The 22,139-nt window shown below is 40.3% G+C and overlaps 1 protein-coding gene across 10 annotated transcripts in view; it reads left to right on the forward strand.

Moving 5' to 3' along the window:
• DTNB (dystrobrevin beta) overlaps nucleotides 1–22,139 on the forward strand; it is a 243,097-nt gene that overhangs the window by 81,504 nt on the left and 139,454 nt on the right. For all 10 annotated transcript variants that reach the window (XR_003795006.1, XR_003795007.1, XM_029232736.1 and 7 more), the window contains exons 7-8: nucleotides 3,564–3,669; nucleotides 6,663–6,829. Coding sequence is in view for 8 of the 10 variants with exons in the window: in XM_029232736.1 (XP_029088569.1) it covers nucleotides 3,564–3,669; nucleotides 6,663–6,829 (273 nt within the window). In the remaining 2 variants the exon portion in view is untranslated. The remainder of the gene's footprint in view (nucleotides 1–3,563; nucleotides 3,670–6,662; nucleotides 6,830–22,139) is intronic.

Raw genomic sequence — 22,139 nt, forward strand, 5'->3', positions numbered from 1 at the left:
AACATTTTAATCTGAAAGATTTAAAAAATGCTGTTTTTAAGTCTTTTAGCTAAATGTCATACATTGTTTAACTGATTACCAAGTAAGTGATAGGGCAATGGATAAGAAATATTTCCCTGTTGCCCATAAGAAAATAGGAGTTTTGTTTTGTTGTTTTTGTTGTTGTTGTTTTTGGCTGCACTGGGTCTTTGTTGCTGTGCACGGGCTTTCTCTAGTTGTGGCGAGTGGGGGCTACTCTTTGTTGCGGTGTGCGGGCTTCTCATTGCGGTGGCTTCTCTTGTTGCAGAGCACGGGCTCTAGGCGCCCAGGCTTCAGTAGTTGCAGCACACAGGCTCAATAGTTGCGGCACGTGGGCCCTAGAACGTGTGAGCTTCAGTAGTTGGGGCACGTGGGGTCAGTAGTTGTGACACACGGGCTTAGTTGCTCCGCGGCATGTGGGATCTTCCCGGACCAGGGATTGAACTCATGTCCCCTCCATTGGCAGGCGGATTCTTAACCACTGCACCACCAGGGAAGTCCCAGAAAATAGGAGTTTTTAATGGAAAAGATGAGATTGGAAATTGCAGCTATGATGACCTAATGCTAAATTATTTTACTTGTTTTCTCACGTTATTTTAGTGATACTGGATTTCTCACTTTTAAGAGATGATTTCTCCCCTCTTTTAAAACAGGAAAGTTGTAGCCAGGAGTGGAGGGAGGGAAGTCAAATGGCATCTAGACTAATAATTGTCAGTATTGATGATTAGAATAACAAAGTGTGGGGAAGTAGACAGGAAACAGAAACACTGGTTTCTAAGAAAAATATGAGAGTGCATACAAAGATAAAAACAGGCTCAGTGTTTTATTGAGGAAAGCATAAATAAATCATGGTGTTTTTGCTCAGTGGATGAGGCAGCTGTTAAAATGATTAGAAAAGAAGACCTTGTAGCAAAACAATAAAGTATTTAATAAAACATTAAGTGGGGGATTCCCTGGTGGCACAGTGGTTGGGAATCTGCCTGCCAATGCAGGGGACACGGGTTCGAGCCCTGGTTTGGGAAGATCCCACATGCTGCGAAGCAGCTAAGCCTGGGCGCCACAACTACTGAGCCTGTGCTTCAGAGCTCATGTGCCTCGACTACTGAAGCCCACACGCCTAGAGCCTGTGCTCTGCAACAGGAGAAGCCACCGCTATGAGAACCCCGTGCATGGCAACAAAGAGTGGCCCCCACTCGCCACAACTAGAGGGAGCCCCTGCGCAGCAACAAAGACCCAACTCAGCCAGAACTAACTAACAAAATGAATAAATATATTAAAAAAAGAAAAAATATTAAGTGGAAAGACAGATTATATATTTTTATATACCCTATGTACATAATTATATAGAAACACGCATTTGGAGGGAAATACAGAAAAATGAGAATTGTGGCAAGAATGTTCATTACTTGCAGTTTTATTATAGTTTTTGTTATAAATATTCTGTTGTAAAAAATAAAGAGAAATGCAAAGAATGTGTTCAACTCAGGAGCAAAACCAAGATAAAACAAAACAAAAGGTAGAAGAAAAGAGTGAAAGAGCCTGTCTTTCACATAGTTATTTACTGAGTCACGGAATTTTAGAGCTGGGAATTCTGTCCCATAAGTTCTCAAACTTTCTGGTATCAGGACCTTTTTACACCCCTGAAAATATTTGAGCACCCCAGAGAGCTTTTGTTTATATGAGTTATATCTATCAGTATTTCCATATTAGAAATCAAAACTGATAAATTATAAAATATTAAATCATTTAAAAAGAACAATGATAAACCAATTACATATTAACATAAATAATATATTTTATGAAAAGTAGATATTCCAAAGCAAAAAAATTTAATGAGAAGAATGCCATTGTTTTATATTTTTTGCAAATTTCTTTAATATTTGGCTCAGTTGAAGACAGCTGGGTTTTCATATCTGCTTATCCATTCAGTCTGTTGTGATATGTTGTTTTGGTTAAAGTATGGAAAGAAAATCTGGTCTCAGACAGCTGTGTAGTTGGAAAAGGGAGGAATATTTTAAAAGCTTTTGCAGATAATTGTGGATATGCCACGTTGCCTCTGGAACATTCCACTGTACAGTCGTGAGAGAATCAGACTGAAAAAAGCAAATGGTGTCTTAGTATTATTATGAAAATAGTTTTGACCTCATGGGCTCCTTGGAAGTGTTTTAGGAACCTTGCAGGGGGACCTCTGACCATACTTCGAGAACCACTGCTCTAGCCCTTGAGAGATAAGAAAACTGAAACCAGAATGTTAGGTGATTTCCCCCCAATCACGTAGTTAATGGAAGACAGAGCACTGGGACACAGTTCTTCTGGTTTCATTCCTCATGCTTTTGGAGGACTTAAATTATAGTATGACTTAGGACAACTTTTGGAAACTGATCCTGAGTGTACTTATGAGGGAGTTCTGAGATATCAAGTATAATTCCTTTTCATCTTGAAGATTTAAGAAACCACACAAAACTCCATGATAGGTGAATCAAAAGTTTTAGGGAAAGTAGCATTAGGATTATAAGTGGATTTGTAAAAGTGTAATTTTTAACAAATATAAGATGATACAGAAACATTAATTTAAACATTACATTTATGATAAGTGATATAATTACAAACGTATATTAACCACCTCTGACTAGCTAAAGACTTCCTAGCATCTTCTTTCTCAATTTTAAGTAGACACTTTTAATTTCATTTTGGTTTATTGCAGTTATTTGCATATCCATTATAAGAGGCATTTTCCATGTCTGAACCTCCATTCAAATGCTGGGTGACTTTCTGTTTTTATTTTTAACGTTGCTCACGCATTCCTCCCAGATTCCTCTGAAATCTCGGAAACATTAGTAACTTTGATGCCTGAGATGGAAAACACTTTGGAAAACTTTATTTAGCCTATTCGAGTAGGCATTTCTCAAACTACACCGTCAATGCATAGCTATGTATAAGGGCCTTTGGACGGTAACTTCCTACTGTTATCACCCTCATTTAGCCCTCTTACATATATGTGAGAACCTTTCCCTCTCTCCATTCAGTGCCGACCTGCAGTCTCTGTCCTGGATCTGAGACTTTCCTTCAGAATTCTTCAGAAATAGTCATTTGAAGGACACCTGAGTTGTAGTCCTGATTTTGGTAGGACCTTTACAAATCATTTAAATGCGTCATTCCTTTATTATCTCATCTGTAAAATGAAGATAGTAATACCTAGCCTATTTATCTTTTTTTCATTTCATATGTTTTATTGAAATATAGTTAACTTACAATATTAGTTTCAGGTGTACAACGTAGTAATTCCATCCTAGCCTATTTGTCTTATACAGTTGTTTTAAGACTCAAATAAAATAATGTAAGTGGAAATGCATTTGAATATAGCAGTAGTATATAGGATAGTGTGTAGCAGTGTCTGTAGTAATGCAAAATATTATTTATTTTGCTATAAAGTTTCCCATGTAATTCATTACAACTTGGTTGGGAGAATCCTAAGTTAACTTAATCTTAGAGTTCAGAGATATTTGAAAAATATGAAGTGTATTTGTTTTTTTTTCTCTTCACAGAAAAAGATAATGCTAAATACGTTTTTAGACACCATGATGGCCGACCCTCCTCCCCAGTGCCTTGTCTGGCTACCTCTCATGCATAGGCTTGCCCACGTTGAGAATGGTAAGGAGAACTTTTATCATTCAGTTCCCTGTGCTATAGGAAGTATATGAACTGACAGTATTTGTAATGTCCTTAGTTATTATCATTGAAAATTACAGTTGACATTTGCTGGCACTCTATCATTTGAATTTGTGGTTTTAGCTTCCAAAAGAGTAATATTTATTTCTCAAAAAAAAAAAAAAAAAAAAAGGGAGGGAGGACTTATTACTTAGATAGGATACCAAGAGGTAGTAATATCAGGTCAGAAAACTTTGTGGTTCAAACTCCAGGCTTTTCCCCCAAGATTCCAGATGGTGGTTTTCTGCTTAAACCCACCTGACTTAGCCATGACTTCCTTGTTTTCCTTTAGTTTATAAAAAGCATAACTCCAAAAAATTGTATATATTCAATATCAGCCACTAAAACTATAAAATATTGGAATAGTTTAAAGGAAAATAGCCAAGATAGAATTTGGTACTGGGTTTCACCCATATTCAGTTTTTTCCTTTACCGCTGAATTACTCTCAGTATCCTTCCCAAGTAGTTTGACTTAAATCTTTGTTTCACTTGAAATTGAAATGGTACTTATCTCTCAGTAACTACTTAGGTTTTTCTGCTATTGCTATCAGTTTATCTCCTTGTTTAGGTTGTTTGAATTCATTAAAGGAAAGGTCCTAGCTTTTCTCTGGAAGCTCCCTTCTTTCAAGGCTCTTCTTGCCTGTCTCTCCTCATTCCACAAAAGAGAAAGAGTGATAGCTGAGCGGCACTAAAAAGCAGAGTCCTCTTTTTTCATTTTGTGAGAATGAGAGAACGCTACCGTACTCTTTATTTTCTCTCCCTCCTACTCATATCTTTTTTTTTTTTTTAAACTTCTCAGGCTTTCACTCAGTCATGGCTTTAGTTCACAAGTCCTTAGATTCAAGATTATTTTCCTAAAGTCCTGGAATCTCTTGAGTAGACTAAAACAGCTAAATTTTTTTTTTTTGCGGTACGTGGGCCTCCCACTGCTCTGGCTTCTCCCGCTGTGGAGCACAGGCCCGGAACGCGCGCATGCCCAGCGGCCATGGCTCACGGGCCCAGCCGCTCTGCGGCACGTGGGATCCGCCCGGACCGGGGCACGAACCCATGTCCCCTGCATTGGCAGGCAGACTCTCAACCACTGTGCCACCAGGGAGGCCCAAACAGCTAAATTTTTAAACAGGATTTTTGGATAGAGATTTATGCTGTTAAATTATTACAGTGTTGGTTCTTTTGAGGGACAGTACCTTTATAGCACTAAATGTTTTCATAGTTTCATATCCAGCTCATTTTCATAAAATCATTTTATATCTGCTATCCCAAGTAGAGAGGATCTCATTTGTCGAGATCTAGTGTTATCCATATGAACATTTTGTTGTGACTTTGTATGTAGTATATTATTTATAAATTACATTCTTATGTGATTAACACTTTCATTATTCCTTAGAAATATTTTGATAACAAAAATTTAAATTTCTTAGAGGAGGTATGTCCTTTGGATTTCTCATTCCAGATTTTAGTTTTCTGTTATTCTTTAGTGATCTTGTTGTATTATTTTTCTCACCTAGTGCTCAGGTTTTGTTGTTGTTGTTTGTTTGTTTTGAGACTTGATTCTCTAGTTAATATGCATTTTTGGAAGTAGGACTAAAAAGCCTTATAATTGAGACAACACTGCCTTTGTATACACAGTGCTAGAAAGAGTTGTTCAAATGAAGCTTTGAATATTATATCCCTCTTTCCTTTGACTTCCATTTCTTGTGTTCAGAATTGAATTGCCAGAGGGAACAATCGTGCTATCAACATTTAAAAGTATAAATAACAGGGCTTCCCTGGTGGCGCAGTGGTTGAGAGTCTGCCTGCCGATGCAGGGGACACGGGTTCGTGCCCAGGTCCGGGAAGATCCCACGTGCCGCGGAGCGGCTGGGCCCGTGAGCCATGGCCGCTGAGCCTGCGCGTCCCGAGCCTGTGCTCCGCAACAGGAAAAGGCACAGCAGTGAGAGGCCCGTGTACCAAAAAAAAAAAAAGTATAAGTAACAATCTGTAATATACAGTTGTGCATTCATTGCCCACTTCCACTGAGTAAACTGGACTTTCAGGCTATAAGAGAATCTCAGTAACCCCTATAAATCCTGACTGCCGGCTGGCAGGTTTTCCTGAGGTAAGATGCTGTGTGAGGTGGAGAAAGGAGTCTCAGGTCACCTGAGTTTCCTTCTCTCCAAATCACTGCCCCTTCATTGGTTAGAGTACCTTATTTTATGCCAATACTTGGAGCTCTTACCTAAAACTAGTATTTTGATATGGTAGCCTTACTTTTTTACCAGTTACCATTTGCACCCAGGGATGTAGTAGTATTTATTTATTTATTTGTTTACTGGCTGTGCTGTGTGTCATGTGGGATCTTAGTTCCCCAACCAGGGATTGAACCAGTGCCCCCTGCATTGGAAGCTCGGAGTCTTAACCACTGGACTTCCAGGGAAGTCCCTGTAGTATGTAGTTCAGCAAACATTTGGAGGCCTTCAATCCAAAGGACTGTGTGAAATACCACTTGCAGGTAGCAGAGACATAAAGCATGGCGTACTGGCTCTCACAGATTTTATGTTAGTGAAGGAAACATACGTCCACAACTAACAATATACATCTCTTAAAAAAAATAGGTTTGGAAGAGAAATTTTGGAATGAGGGTGTCTCTCCTCCTTACTGGTTTGTTTACCTAAACTTTGAGACACGAATGTCATTTTAAAGAAGGCAGTTGGTTGTTTTCTAAGGTGGATTGTAATCTATTCTAAATGGAAAATTTTGTTATTTTCTTTTTATTCCAGTGAATGGCTGGTTAGATTAACTAAATTGAAGACAATTTAGATTCTTCACTTCTAGTTTTGTTTTCACCTTTGCTTTTATGTTAAATTTGGTTTTCCGCTGTACTGACTTTATTCTCCAAATGAAAATGACTTCTTTCTCCCTCTGGTCCCCTCTCCTCCCCGCTCTCATCCCTCAAGTCTTCCACCCCGTGGAGTGCTCCTATTGCCGGTGTGAGAGTATGATGGGTTTCCGGTACCGATGCCAGCAGTGCCACAACTACCAGCTCTGCCAGAATTGCTTTTGGCGTGGCCATGCCAATGGCCCTCACAGCAACCAGCACCAGATGAAGGAGCATTCCTCTTGGGTAACTGCTTTGTGTCTCAGTCTGTGTCCCCAGCGGTTATCTGTTTCATCCGTAACAGCACCAGGGCCACTTTTCTGATAGATGCCTATCAAATAAGGATATGGTGTCATAAAATATTAACCCTTACATTTATGATGGGGCTTGCAGATATGTTGTGCTTCATCACTTGATTTGAAAAGGAGAGTTTTTAAAGTTCTAGGAGATGGAGATATTATGACCTTTGACGTGGTCCCTTTTATTCAGTAAAATGGAATGTTGCAGTGCTCCCTTTCCCAGTGAAAAGTGTCTTCTTTTTTTTTTTTTTTTTTATTAATTAATATTTATTTTTGACTATGCTGGGTCTTTGTTTTTGTGCGTGGGCTTTCTCCAGTTGCGGCGAGTGGGGGCCGCTCCTCATCGCGGTGCGCGGGCCTCTCACTGTCGCGGCCTCTCTTGTTGCGGAGCACAAGCTCCAGACACGCAGGCTCAGTAGTTGTGGCTCACGGGCCTAGTTGCTCCGCGGCATGTGAGATCCTCCCAGACCAGGGCTTGAACCTGTGTTCCCGGCATTGGCAGGCAGATTCTCAACCACTGCGCCACCAGGGAAGCCCGAAAAATGTCTTCTTTTAAAATTGTACAAGGGGGTACCACCCCCACCCCAGAAGACTTACTCTCTGAACTTTAAGGAAGATTTAAAGCTCTTTTTTTCAACAAACTTTATTCATGCTTATAGGGTTTAAATGTTGCAGAGAAAGCTGCATGAGATGAAGGAGTTAAATTTTTACCTCTCTAAAGTTGGGTAGATACTATATTTTACAATTGCCACACCGATGTCTTTACTTTCAAAAGCAATCTTTTAAATAACAGTATTTGGGTAGAGGTCAATGTCTGATTTTTCTGTGGTGTTTATAAATCATGTAACAAGTTTAGCATCAATCATTTTTTCTTCCCTTCTCTCAGTTTATTTCCAGAGTTAAAAAATGTCATATTTTTATTTCCTAAATCGCTATAGCCTTGCTTTAAATCCTTTTCCTCTAGCTTTTGTTTGTTTGGTTGGTTTGCTAAAAGGTAGAAAAATATATAGGGTCATAAGTATAATTCAGGATCTAGGTTCTTGAGCCCGGTCATCCTACTAGACTTTAAGTATTAGAAAGCTTCAATAAGCAGGGTTTTTTTTCTATTTTCTTTTTTTTTCCTAGTTAACCGTCTTAAAACTCAACCAAGAGAAAAGCAAATAAGTTTATATCAGGGATTAGTTAAAAACAAGAAACAAACTTTAATCAAGTATATACTTCCTACATCTCTGATAATGTGTTAGAGATAATTTTTTATTAGATGGCTTTTCAGTGACAGCTAACCCATAAAATTTTGTTAAACTGAACCTCCTATCCTGGGTCTTATGTTGTAAATTCCAATATTTCTTTTGGTTGAGGAGTCATTATTTTAAATTTTTTAAACAAGCAAAGGGAAAACAAAAAATAAAACCCAGTAGTTTATTCTCTTTTTCATTGACTAGAGAGAATTTATAGATTTTCAAATTGTTACTTTTTCTTCTTCTTAAAGTACAAGTATCCCGCTGTGTTAAATGACTTATTAATATTTTTCAACTGTTTTTTGTTTAGAGTCTAACTCTTTACACTGAGAAAGCTCTTTGCCTTATTACCTTTCATAATGATTGGATTCTCTGGAATGTATCTACTGAAAGTTCTCTTTCTAGATGTTGGGGCTAGGAGGATGAGGAACTTCTTTTTCACCTTAGTTTGAACTTGCTCATTTAGCTAATTTAAAACCCTTATAGAAATGGGAATTTTATATTTATTTAAAGATAAGTGACTGTTTGAATATTGCTTTATGATTTACAAAGCAGTTTTTCATATACTCTGTTGATCTATAACATACATAAAGGAAAGTACAGAAATCACAAGTGAATTCTTATCTTTCTGTTTGATCTTCACAGCACTCTTGTGAAGTAAGTCTTATCGCCATTTATTGTTATTTTTATTTCAGCTTTGTTTTTTTTTCTAGTTTATTAATTTATTTTTGTTATAGTGACTTAAGAGTTAAGGAAGAATCAAGTATTATCAGCATGCATAATTTTGAAGCTGGTATCATAAATGTATTAGTTCTGAATTTTGATGAGTATTTGCATTATGATGGTAGATGCATATTGGTAAGGTCTTTTACGTGTCTGTGTGTGACTTGTTTTTAAGACTAGGACTCTGTGTGCAGTGCCCTTGTTCTTTGAGGAAGAGATGGATGAATTTTGAGGCTGTTGTGGGTAAAGAAATTTCCACCTAACAAAAAAATGTGTAATCAGTTTAATAGTAATGTCTTTGAAGTTTGTCCACTGTGTTTGTACTAAAATTTTGAATGAATGTTTCTCTGTGTTCACAACAGATGAATTTAGTGTGCATTTAACCAGTTTGTATATGAATTTGCATTGTAGACTTGATATGTGTAGTGTTGGTGCTTGGAAATTTATTTTGATTTTTCCAAAAGTTCTGTTTAATGTTTTATCTAAGTAACTATGCAGTATAATGCACCATTCTTTTATTCATCAATCCATTCATTTGTCTTTATTATAGAAAAGAATGCCATATGGTACCATACCTGTAATTCATTCTGTCCATTCATTATTCAAAAGATATTTTTTGAGCACCTGCTGTGTCCCAGGCACTGTAAGAGGCTTGTGAGATACATCTATGAACAAACTAGACAAAGATTCCTGCCTTGGTGGAGTTAGATTTTAAGGGTTTTAAAGAGACCACTAGGGCTCATCGGCATCGCTGTTTTCCTGTTCTTGCTGGGCACGCATCTAGACTACATTTCTCAGCCCCGCTGTATCCAAAAGGACCACGTGAATAGCTGTTACCAGTGGAATGTGATCAGAGTGATATATCTGTTCCCAGAACAAGACAGTTAATAACTGGGTGCCTTTTCTATCCTCTCTGGCAGCTTAGTGGAGAGAATTTCATTAGGACCCAGAGAGGGTGAAACCATAAAATGAAAGGAAACTGGGTCCTTGAACAATGGGTGGAGAGGAATATCCTGCCAACCTGTGTGACTCTGATGGAAGCAAGGGAGAAGCTCTGTGTTAAGCTACTGAGGTTTTAGTTTTTGGTACTGGAAGTGGAATTCTGTTAAAACAGAACCTTAACATTCGTTTCGTTGGCTTAGCAGTCAGGCAGCACCCTGATGAGGACACTGATACTGGAGTTGGGAAAGACAGAAACCCAAGTTCTGCAGTGGTGACCAATTTGGTAAATTTGTCATCGATGATAACTTGGAAGACTTGCTTCATGCCAAGCGAACTCTAGGTCAGATGTTGGAAGAGGTCAGAGTGTGTGTTGACTCTTATTGGTAAGGTATTACATGAAAGAGATGAGCTTAGGAAAGAATTGGCTAGCTTTCCAGCAAAAAATGAAAGGGAATAGAGAAAGTTCTGAGAGGTGGGGCAGTGAAAGGAAAAACAGACTATTTCTAGAGAGCAAGAGTAAGAGTTGAGAGAGGTTTTGAGCATCAAAGACCTAGTAAGTGTTCTCAGTTGAAAAACAAAAGTGACAGTCCTGTGGCAAAGATCAGATGAAGTGTAGTTCTTACTGGCTGCTCATCAGAATCATCTTGCTCCCACCTTCATAGCTTCTGATTTAATGGGTCCAGGGTACATGAAACCCGGACACAGGCAGTTTTTGAAAGTTCTGTTCTACAGCCAAGATTCTGTTTTGCAGCCAGAGTTGGAAACTGCTGACCTATTGTTTCATGTGGCCTCCAGGTGGCTTCTGTTAGTTGAAAGCAAGAGGAATGGAGGCATGTCTGGGGAAGAACTTTGTGTGTGGTTACTGGCACATGGAACCGACTGGAAACAAATAGATCAAAGGCCTGCTAAGTTTTTGACGGAATTCTGTTGGCAATGGAACCATGAGCCTGACTATTACAGCTATAAAATCACTTTTTAAGGACCCAGAACTTGCCCTGGAAAGAGGTGGGTTATGAAGGTTTTACGGCCCCTCAGGAGGGTGTACCAGAGCCCACATGGCCAAGGAGAATATTTGATAAGGAGGAACCTTCTCCTCCCACTCTTGTATATTGGGACTGGGGAGAGCAGGTGCAAATAACATGCCTTTTCAGTTCATAGGTTGTGTCTTAAGGAGCTGCACGTGGTCTTGATGAAGGAAACTGGCAGAGCCAGAAGTCCTGCACTTGTGGTTAGATGTGCTGACTGGATGGGACTTCAGGTTTGCTTCTGGGCGGTGGGAGAGGCTTGAGTGTGTTCTTTGTGTAGTGAAAGTGAGCAGAAAGATATTTAGTGATTAGAAGTCCTTACCAGTATCCATGTTTTCCTTTTCTTCTGGATATATATAACTAGATTATATAGCCATCCTCCTTGTAGCCGGATGGGCCATATGACTAGTTCTTACCCATGGAATTTGTTTGGAAGTCATCTGTGTTACTTCTGGGTCAAGGTAGTTTAAAGCAGGTGTGTCTTCTCCACTCTTTCTATCTTTGCCCTTCCCACTCCCTATGTACACCAGCCCAAATGAAAGGATCTCTGTTAGTTAACAGAGGCAGAGTCCTTAGATGAAAGGAGGCTGGGGCCCTGAATTCATGGATGAGAGCCCCTCTTCCAGTGTACACTGGACTCTCACATGAGCAAGAAATCAGAAAAAGGAATCAAGGGTAGGAGTGGGGATAGTCTTATAGGCCTTGTTGAGAAAGTGAGATTTGAGCAAAGTCTTAGATGTCTGCCTGCAGACATCTGGGGAGGAGCAGTTTTCAGGATCGTGGCCGTACAGCAAGAGTGTGCATGTGAATTCAGGGAACAGCAAAAATGCCAGAGTAGCCAGAGCAGAAGGAGCAGCAGGAGAGCTGTAGGGAGGGGGTCAGAGAGGTGACAAGGGCCTTGCTGGCCATTGTAAGGGCTTTGGCTTTTACTCTGAGTGAAAGGAGGAATCTTTGTAGAGCTTTGGGTAGAAAATAGCTTGAGTTGATTTATATTTTAAAATGATCAGTCTGGATGCCATGTAAATAGTAAACAGTGGAAGGAAAAGATAGAAGCAGACCATTTCAGAGAGATGATTGCAGTAATTAAGACAAGATATGGTAGGATGTTAGTAGAGGTGATGAAAAGAGCTGAATTAGGATATACTTTATAAATCTGCTTCATGGGTGGGATGTGGCTTGTGAGAGGAAAGGAGTCCAGGGAAGCTCTAAGATTTTGTCCCAAACAGTTAGAAGGATGGAATTGCCATCTGCTGAGATGGGGAAGGTTTGGGCTAAACATCATTTAACAGTGATTTACAAAAACCAACAACAGCACTGTATCAGGATTTTCCTCCAAATCTGAATCATTTAAATATGGCAATAAAAATCCTACAAAATATTATGCATAGTTTGAATAAGTTATTATTTTTAAAAGTATAATTTAATAGAAAGCATGATAGTCTCTGTGACTGAATGAACCACTTAAACAGAAGTCCTTGTTCAGATCATAAGGCTGGAATGGTCGACAGGACCCACCTCTGTGTGGGCCTCTGAATGTGGCTTGTGCTTTTCACAGCATGGAGACATTATTTTAAGAGAGAGCATCACCGGAGGAAGCAGCTGGAGGACCAGCATCCCTAGAGAGCTATGGGGAAGCTGCAAGGCCTTGTCTTACCTGGCTGTAAAGTTATGCGGCGACATTCCGCCATATTCTGTTGGTCACAGTCTCTAAGGCTGGAGGGAAGGAGCAGGGACTTCATCTCATGATGCTGGGGTGGTGGTCAAGTCCATCACAGTGGAGCAAGGGTGGTGAGAGAGATCCCTGCAGTTATGTTTGGAAAATACAGTCTGCCACCCAGCGGATAAAGCCTTACATTCTGATCAAGGATTTCTGTCCAGCCATGGAGACTGGTCACGCTTTTCTACCGCATTAGTACAGTTCGGTGGCGTTAAGTATATTCACGTTGTTGCGCGACCATCACCACCATCCATCTTTGGGACCTTTTCATCTTCCCAAGCGGAAACTCTTAACCCTTTCCTGATCCGCAAGGAGGGCTTGGAGGTAAACAAGACTGCTCCCATTCCCTGCCTTCCCCCTTGCCTTACTTTCAGGGGTCCACTTATTCTTGTCTTCACTTTACCAAGAGAAATCTGACCGATTCCCATGTGGCTACTGCTCCATGGCAGGAGGTGTGTATGCACAACACACTCGTGCCACAGTGCAGTTTGCTGTCAGTAGAGGTAGTTCTATAACTTAGTTGATGACATGGAAATTTCACCTTTCTTCCCAGCAGATGGCAGACTCCACCTCTGCACAAAGTTACTTATCCCGTTCTTCAAAATCTATAAATGACAAAGTATTGGATTTGTTTCACAATCTCTATTAATATTATTGCTTTTTTTAAAGTAAATGTTAATGAGCAACTCACATATGTCCAGTGTAGTTGTTTGGGCACTGATGATATTAAATCATTTACTTTAAGGAGTCAGAAAATTATGTTGTTATAGACTTGGAACAATTAAGACTGTTGACTTTGTCAGAAGCAATGTTTCATTTTCATGTGATCAGCATACCTCTCCTCACATCTCTAGAATTCTAAGAGATAATGTGTATTCATTGAGGAAAAGGTACACTTCTTGGCCATGCCCCTGTTCAGTTCTAAATAGTTACATGTCATAGTTAAATAGCTACTTTGTACCTGGTGCAAAACTAGGCAGGAGGACTATTTTTTTTAAAGGCATAAGACAGTATACCTACTTGTAGCAAGTTACAGCAGGAGGTAAGATACACACATGAAGAAAATCCAAACAAAAGCTACAAAATCTAGTCCCTTAGGTCAGTGCCCCACACTCCTCAGAAAAACTGCTGAGACCTGCCCACTGTGGCTCTGACCTGTTTTGTTTGGGTTTTTTTTTTAACATCTTTATTGGAGTATAATTGCTTTACAATGGTGTGTTAGTTTCTGCGGTATAACAAAATGAATCAGCTGTACATATACATATATCCTCATATCCCCTCCTTTTTGCGTCTCCCTCCCACCCTCCCTATCCCACCCCTCTAGGTGGTCACAAAGCACCGAGCTCATCTCCCTGTGCTATGTGGCTGCTTCCCACTAGCTATCTAGTTTACATTTGGTAGTGTATATATGTCAATGCCACTCTCTCACTTCGTCCCAGCTTCCCCTTGCCCCTCCCCGTGTCCTGAAGTCCATTCTCTACATCTGCATCTTTATTCCTGTCCTGCCCCTAGATTCTTCAGAGCCTTTTTTTTTTTTTTTAGATTCCATATATATGTGTTAGCATACGGTATTTGTTTTTCTCTTTCTGATTTCACTCTGTATGACAGACTCTAGGTCCATCCACCTCACTACAAATAACTCAATTTCGTTTCTTTTTATGGCTGAGTAATATTCCATTGTGTATATGTGCCACATCTTCTTTATCCATTCATCTGTTGATGGACACTTAGGTTGCTTCCATGTGCTGGCTATTGTATAAATAGAGCTGCAATGAACATTGTGGTACATGACTCTTTTTGAGTTATGGTTTTCTCAGGGTATATGCCCAGTAGTGGGGCTGTCTAAGCATTTCTTTTAACCCCTTGTTTTGATAGAAATTTGGCTTTCCTGTAGGTGTTCCACTTCTCTCGCAGCCCTTTCAGGTGGTGGCTATCTATTCTCCTACATCCACATGAATCTTTAGGGTTTGGGAGGTGAAATTATTGTTAGGGTGACCGTATAAATTAGCATATAATCCAGACTCATGTGAGAGTGGAAGGGGACACTGTTAATTATGCAGGGACAACATGCGTAAACTGCAATTATCCTGGGAAAACTATTTATGGTCACTGTTCTAGTTTTCGTTTCCTGCATAATAAATAACCATAAACTTAGCAGCCTAAAACAGCAGAAATATGTTGTCTAGGTCAGAAGTCCAGGCAATGGCATGGCTGGATTCTCTGCTGTAGGTCTCACTGCGTTGAAATCGAGGTGTCAGCTGAGGCTGTAGTTATCATCTGGGCTTGAGGGTCCTCTTGTCATCTCACTGGTTGTTGGCAGGATTCATCTCATTGCAGCTGTGATGATGAGGTCCCCGTTTTCCTGATAGCTGCCAGCCAGGGGTGACTCTCAGCTCCCAGGGGCTACCTGCAGTTCCTTGACATGTAGCCCTCATAGGCAGTTCACAGCATAGATGTTGGCTTTCTTCGAGGCCAGCTAGAGTGCATCTCTCTGAAACCTCTTCTGAAACCAGCCAGAAAAAAATACTGCTTTTAAACAGCTCACCTGATTAGACCAGGCCCACCTAAGGTAATCTTCCTTTCGCTGTATAACATAATCAGAGGAGTGATCATTTATCATATCCACAGTTTCCACCTACATTCAAAGAGGAAAGGCCGATACAAGGATGAGGATTAACCTCAATTATAAGTTGAGGGTCAGCTTATATTTCTGTGAATGCTGTCACCCTGGTTATTTTCCTTCTTGTATTCCTTCCTGCCACTTCTAGATCTTTACACCCTGAATCTCTTAGATTAAAAAAAAAAAATACAAGCAAGATGCTGCTTTGAGGATCATGTCATTTTAGCCCTGTTATCCTTCTTCTTATCTTCTTCTTCTTTTCTGGTGGTATTATCTCCGTCCTTTCTGGACATACTCCTTCACTGCTGGATGGTTTGGTACCTGATTGATGGTCACCTCATGGTGATTTCTGCATCTCTGTAGTCAAACCTTTTAAGACCTTGGCCACATGGTTTCTTGACTTCTTCAGCTCTGACACTCTTCTTCTCCACTGAACATCAGATGTCTGCTCCCTCAGTTACACCCTAGACCTTTTCACCACCTCCAACTGCTCCTACTTCCAAAATCACTGATTTCGACATCCTATTCTCGTTTGATATCCCATTATCATTCCAGTTGACTTTTCAACCACTCTCACTAAGATCATTTTTTAATCTCTTTCCAGCCTTTTATCCATTGATCTGTCTCCTCTCTCTATCCATCATTCCTTGCTTCTTTTTTCTTCTCTCCTTACCATTTTAGATATGGCCCTTCATTCCTGTACCATAAACGCCATTGTCCTGTGACTTTTTTATCCATGTCTCTGTCAACGAAATTCATGGATGAGCTAATTTATCTGCTTTCTCTAGTACTTCTGGAGAAATCCATACAATGGGACAGATTAGTATTACCTCAAGCTTCATGATCACCAACTACATGTTGATGCTCAGCATTGCAATCCTGTTGCATTTCTCTGATCACCTTACTTTTCCATTCTTTGCAGTGGTCAGTTAAAGTCATAAAGGAATAAAGTCTCCATTCTTTTTAAACCATCTACCCCAACTCTCCCCTGTCTTTCAGTAGATGACCTCTTTTCTTACACAGAGAAAACAAAAACCTTAAGACAGGAACCCCCTTAACTTTCTGCTGCCAGCTTCATTAACTCATTTATACGTTTATCCAGCAAATTCTAATTCAGTACCTGCTACCTCGCAGACACTGTTGTAGGTGTGGGGTTACTTAGAAAAGGCTAGGACAAAGTCATTGCCTTCATGGAGCTTACGGTTTTTTTTGTTTTTGTTTTGTTTTGTTTTGCGTTACGCGGGCCTCTCACTGTTGTGGCCTCTCCCGTTGCGGAGCACAGGCTCCGGACGCGCAGGCTCAGTGGCCATGGCTCACGGGCCCAGCTGCTCCGCGGCATGTGGGATCTTCCCGGACCGGGGCACGAACCCGCGTCCCCTGCATCGGCAGGCGGACTCTCAACCACTGCGCCACCAGGGAAGTCCGGAGCTTACGTTTTAAAGGGGGCAGATGGATAAAAACATTTTAAAAACAAAATCCCCAAAATAAGTGAACAAGGAAGGTATCAAATGATGATAAGTTCTATGTAGAAAAGTAAAATGATAAAAAGATGACTGAACAGCTACTTAGGATATGGTGGTCAGCAACCTGCTGAAACTGACTCGGGAGGAGACAACGAATCTGAATAAATCTGTGATAAGTAAAGAGATTAAGGTAGTGATAAAAAAAACCTTCCCACAAAAGGCCGGGCCTAGATGCCTTCACTGGTGAGTTCTACTGAACATTTAAAGAGTTAATACCAAGCCTTGACACATTTGCCAAAATAGGAGAGGATGAACACCTCCGAACTCATTCTTGTCAGGCCAGTGTTATGCTATCTGATATGAAAACAAAACCTAACAAAACAAAAAAGAGGATATCAAAAGAAAAGAAATTACAGACCAATATCCCTTAGGAATGTAGCCTTAAAAATCCTCAATGAAATATTAGCAAACCAAATTCAACAACATATAAAGAAGATTATACATCAGTTTATGACCAAACGTATATTATCCCAGAAATGCAAGGTTGGTTCAACATGCAAAAATCAATCAATATAATACCATATTATTAGAATAAAGGACAAAAATACATGATTATCACAATAAATGTGAAAAAGAAATTGGACAAAATGCAACCTCCTTTCATGATAAAAATCAAGCAGCAAACTAGAAATAGAGGGTAACTGCCTCAATCTGATAAATTTCTTCAACATCTGTGAAAAACCCATAGCTAATGTTACACTTAATGGTGAAAGACTGAAAGCTTTCCCTGTAAGATCAGGAACAAGACAAGCATGTCTGCTCTTGCCGCTTATATAAACATTGTACTGGCTGTCCTAGCCAGGGCAATTAGGCAGCAAAAAGAAATAAAATGCATCCATATTGGAAAAAGAAGCTAAACTCTTTATTTGCAGATCACAGGAATATGAATATAATTAACACTATTGAGTTGTACATTTAAAATGGTTAAGATGGTAAATTTTATGTGTTTTTTTACAATTTTTTTTTTTTTTTTTTGCGGTATGCGGGCCTCTCACTGTTGTGGCCTCTCCCATTGCGGAGCACAGGCTCCGGACGTGCAGGCCCAGCGGCCATGGCTCACGGGCCCAGCCGCTCCGTGGCATGCGGGATCCTCCCGGACCGGGGCACGAACCGGTATCCCCTGCATAGGCAGGCGGACTCTCAACCACTGCGCCACAAGGGAAGCCCACCACAATTTTTTTTTAAGTTAACTTCAGGAGAAAACAGACAAAGGATCTGAATATACATTTCAGAAGATATACAAATGGCCAATAAACATGTGAAAAGATGATCAACATTACTTAGTCATTAGGGAAATGACTAATCAAAGCCACAATGAGATGCCCCTTCACACCCACTAGGTTGGCTGAAATAAAGACTGACAATAACAAGTGTTGTTGAGAATGTGAAGAAATAGGAACCCTAATACACTGCTGGTGGGAATGTAAAATGGTGCAGCCACGTTGAAAAAATAGTTTAGCAGTTGCTCAGAATGTTAAACAGAGTTACCATGTGATCCAGCAATTCCACTCCTAGGTGAGAATTGAGAATTCTCCTTTGAGAGTTGAAAATATACGTTCACAGAAAAACTTGTTCATGAATGCTCATAGCAACATTATCCAAAATACCTCAAAAGTGGAAATAAAGCCAAATGTCTGTCAACTGTTGAACAGATAATCAAAACGTGTTATGTCAACATTATGGAATACTATTAGGCAACAAAAAGAAATGAAGTACTGATACATGCTAAAACATGGATGAACCTTGAAAACATGCTAAGTGAAAGAAGCCAGACATAAAAAGTCACATAGTGTTTGATTCCACTTACATGAAATACCCACAGTAAGCAAGTGCATAGGGACAAAGTAGATCAGTGGGGTGGGCAGAAAGAGTATTGGGTTTCTTTTGGGGGTGGAAAACATCTTCTGAAATGAGATATTAGTTATGGTTACACAACTGTTTTGAATAGATTAAAACCACTGAATTGTAACTTTAAAAGGGTGAATTTTATGGTATGTGAATTATATATCTCAATAAAGCTATCAAAAATTGGTCAGGGAAAGTTTTTTTTTTAAGAAGTGACATTCGAACTGAGATTGGAATGACTAACTTGAGGTTGGTGGTTATGAATTCAAAGTCAGACCAGTCAGCGTAGTTGTATATTTTACTTCTGCCCCCTCATTGTGTGGGTAGAGGAGCAGAGCGGGTGGAGTTGGGGTTTTGACAGAGGAGTGTGACAAAGGAGGAGGGCTGGCGAGAGAGGCTAGAGAGTAGGCAAAGACATGAATGTCGTAATGGGCTGTGGAATATAAGTCGGTTGAAGAGAGAAATGAGACCATGAGGGAGACAAGGGACTGTGTGAAGGTAGCAGGCTCGGTGGAGACGGGTCCCATCGGCGCTGAAGTATTGTTCGAGGGCACTGGAAGGAGTGATCCAGAGAGATAGAAGTTGGTATGAGAGTGCAGTGCTTGACATGGAGATGTTAGATAATGTGCGGTAATTGGCAATACGGTGTTCTAGGACGTGACTTGAAGCTGGTGACCCACGCAGAGTGGGGGAACGTTGTTGTAGGAGAGTTCAGGGAAGGCCACTGTATATGCTCCCTGAAGCTGCTGGAACAAATTACTGCAAAGTTGGTGGCTTAAAACAGAAATTTATTCTCTCACAGTTATGGACATCACAATTTTATTTTATTTTAAATTTTATTGACATATAGTTGATTTACTATGTTGTGTTAATTTCTCCTGTACAGCAAAGTGGTTCAGTTATACATATATATACACACACATTCTTTTTCATGTTCTTTTCCATTGTGGTTTATCACAGGATATTGAATGTAGTTCCCTGTGCTATACAGTAGGACCTTCTTGTGTATCCATTCTGTATGTGATAGCTTGCATCTGCTAATCCCAAACTCCCAGCCCATCCCTCCCTCAACCCTTCCCCCTTGGCAACCACAAGTCTGTTCTCTATGTCTGTGGATACCATAATTTGAAATCAAGATGTTAGCAGGGCCATACTCCCTCTGGAGGCTCCAGGGAAGAATCCATTTATATTAGTCAGGGTTCTCCAGAGAAACAGAGTCAAAATGGTTTACAATTATATAAGAAGTGATTATTATAAGGAATTGGCTCATGCAGCAGTGGAAGCTGACAAGCCTCAAGATCTGCAGGAAGAGTCAGAAAGCTGGAAACCCAGCAGAGCCAAGGGTGTAGTTCCAGTTTGAGTCTGAAGGCCTGAGAACCAGAACTGATAATGTAGTTCCAGTCTGAAGGCCTGTAGGCTTGAGACCCAGGAAGAGCAGATGTTTCAATTCAACTCCAAAAGCAGAAAATCCAGTATCCCAGTTCAAAGTCAGTCAGGCAGGAGGAATTCTCTTACTTGAGGGAGGGTCAGCCCCTTTATTCTGTTCAGGTCTTCAACTGATTAGATGAGGCCCACCCACATTGGGAAGACAAATCCGCTTTACTCGTCTACCAATATGTATGTTAATCTCATTCAAAAACACCCTCACAGGAGCACTCAAAGTAATGTTTGATTGACTGTCTGGGCACGCTGTAGTACAGGTTAAGTTAGCACACAGAATTAACCATCACACCATTCTTTGCCTCTTCCACCTTTTGGTGGCTGTTGGCATTCCTTGATTTGTGGCTGCCTCACTCCAGTCTCTGCCTCCTTGGTCACATTGCCTCTTCCTCTTCTCTCTCTTCTCTGTGTGTCTATCTTATAAGGATACATGTAATTGCATTTTGGGTCTACCCAGATAATCCAGGATAAACTCTTTGTCTCCAGATCCTTAACTCAATCACATATTTTGCCATAGAAGGTAATATTTACTCTTTTGACATATAGGGCAATATTCTAGATTCCAGAGATTAAGGTGTGGGCATATCTTTTGGGAGGTCCTCCATTCAATTGATCACAATAGTATATGGGAAAGGTGAACTCTGTGGATGTTGAAATCAACAAGAATTATGACAGGAATATTGGACTCCACTGTAGAGGGATATTTAGGGTTTTGGTCTGATGACATGAAATTCAAAACGGGGGTTTTAAGGAAAAGGGGAGATAACCTGAGAATGGCAGTGAGGTTCTGGGAGGACATCTCCCCACCTGGAGGTCCAGCTGTTTGAGGGATATGAGAGAGAAAGCAGCTGCCACTTGAATGGCTGCAGAGGAAGCCAGGCCTTCAGGGAAAGCCAGGTTTCTATGTGAAAGTAACACTCGGAGAAGAGGATTCTCAGCCAGAGAAGGGATTTTGCTGATGGTAGACTATGAAGATAAGTTGAAGGATTTGAGAGTGGAGGATTAGTGGGAGATGGGGTCTTGTGAGGCTATGTGCAGAGCCTTATGGGAATGAGAATCCAAGCGGGGAGTCTAGGATTTCTTATGAAACAGGCATAACCAATGACAAAGGTTGTGTTGGAATTAGCCCCAGATAGTCTCCTAGGCAGATCATGGTGCTGTCAATGTGAGTATTACTGGGAGAGGGTCTTGCCAGGAGTGAGCAGAGCTCTGGGCTCCCATCTTTACTCCTGTTAAGGTGGTATGAAACCTGGGGAGATGGCCCTGAAGTTCTCCTGAGCACAGCTAAACTGACTGCTTCGCTGACCAAGGCCTTCCCTCTGAAATTATGAATTTCTTGGGCCATCCAAGAGATAAAAGGAATAGGCTAGAGGTATCCTGACAGCATTTATCAGCATTTTCAGTAGGTTGAGTGGGATATTTTAAATATTGTTCTTTTCAGTATTTGAATATTGCCCCTGTTCTGCTGTGGTATTTGGATGCACTGTGTATTCTTAAACCCATTTACAGCTGCAGAAGTGCTGAGTTTGAAAGCAGAACATTTGAAATGGACCCAGCTGTTTAAAAAGGTGGATGCTTATCAAAGAAAGTATTGATGTATAGTTTATGAAATAATAAGGTGTTTTGTTCAACTAGCCTGATTATTTTTAGAGCAAAGAGATGACAGGGAGATTTTCCATTGCAGAGAATGTGTGACTTAACCGAAACCAAGCAGTTCTTCAAGTGAATGGTTTCCTCTGGCAGTCATCTTAGCCACAGCCCTTTCTCCAGTGTTAGATCTTTTTTGATTATTACACGTGGCTACCAGAGCTGAACTGGAGAATGTGTATCCAGCTTCCATGTGTAGAGAGGATTAGAGGAATCTGTATGACCCAGCAGTGTGAATTGCTTGTCTGTTTCTACATTAACTCAGATATATCAGTGATTATTGTCTGTATATCTAGGACATTCTGAGATCTACAGATACAGATTTATGGTAGAACTGTTTCTCTAAATACACTTAATACACACGTATTGTATATTCATTACCTTTTATCTCCATTTAGTGGCTACAAAATGTCCAATTATGAAATTTTTGATGACCTATGATAAACCAGATATTGTGTTCCCTGGCATTCTTTCCTGAGCTGCTTTTCTTATTCTTTATTTTGCAGTTGAAGTACAGTTGATTTACCATATTATGTT

Source organism: Monodon monoceros, unplaced genomic scaffold, assembly GCF_005190385.1.
Source record: "Monodon monoceros isolate NGI ecotype Baffin Bay Population unplaced genomic scaffold, NGI_Narwhal_1 Super_Scaffold_19, whole genome shotgun sequence".
Classification (NCBI taxonomy): Eukaryota; Metazoa; Chordata; class Mammalia; order Artiodactyla; family Monodontidae; genus Monodon; species Monodon monoceros.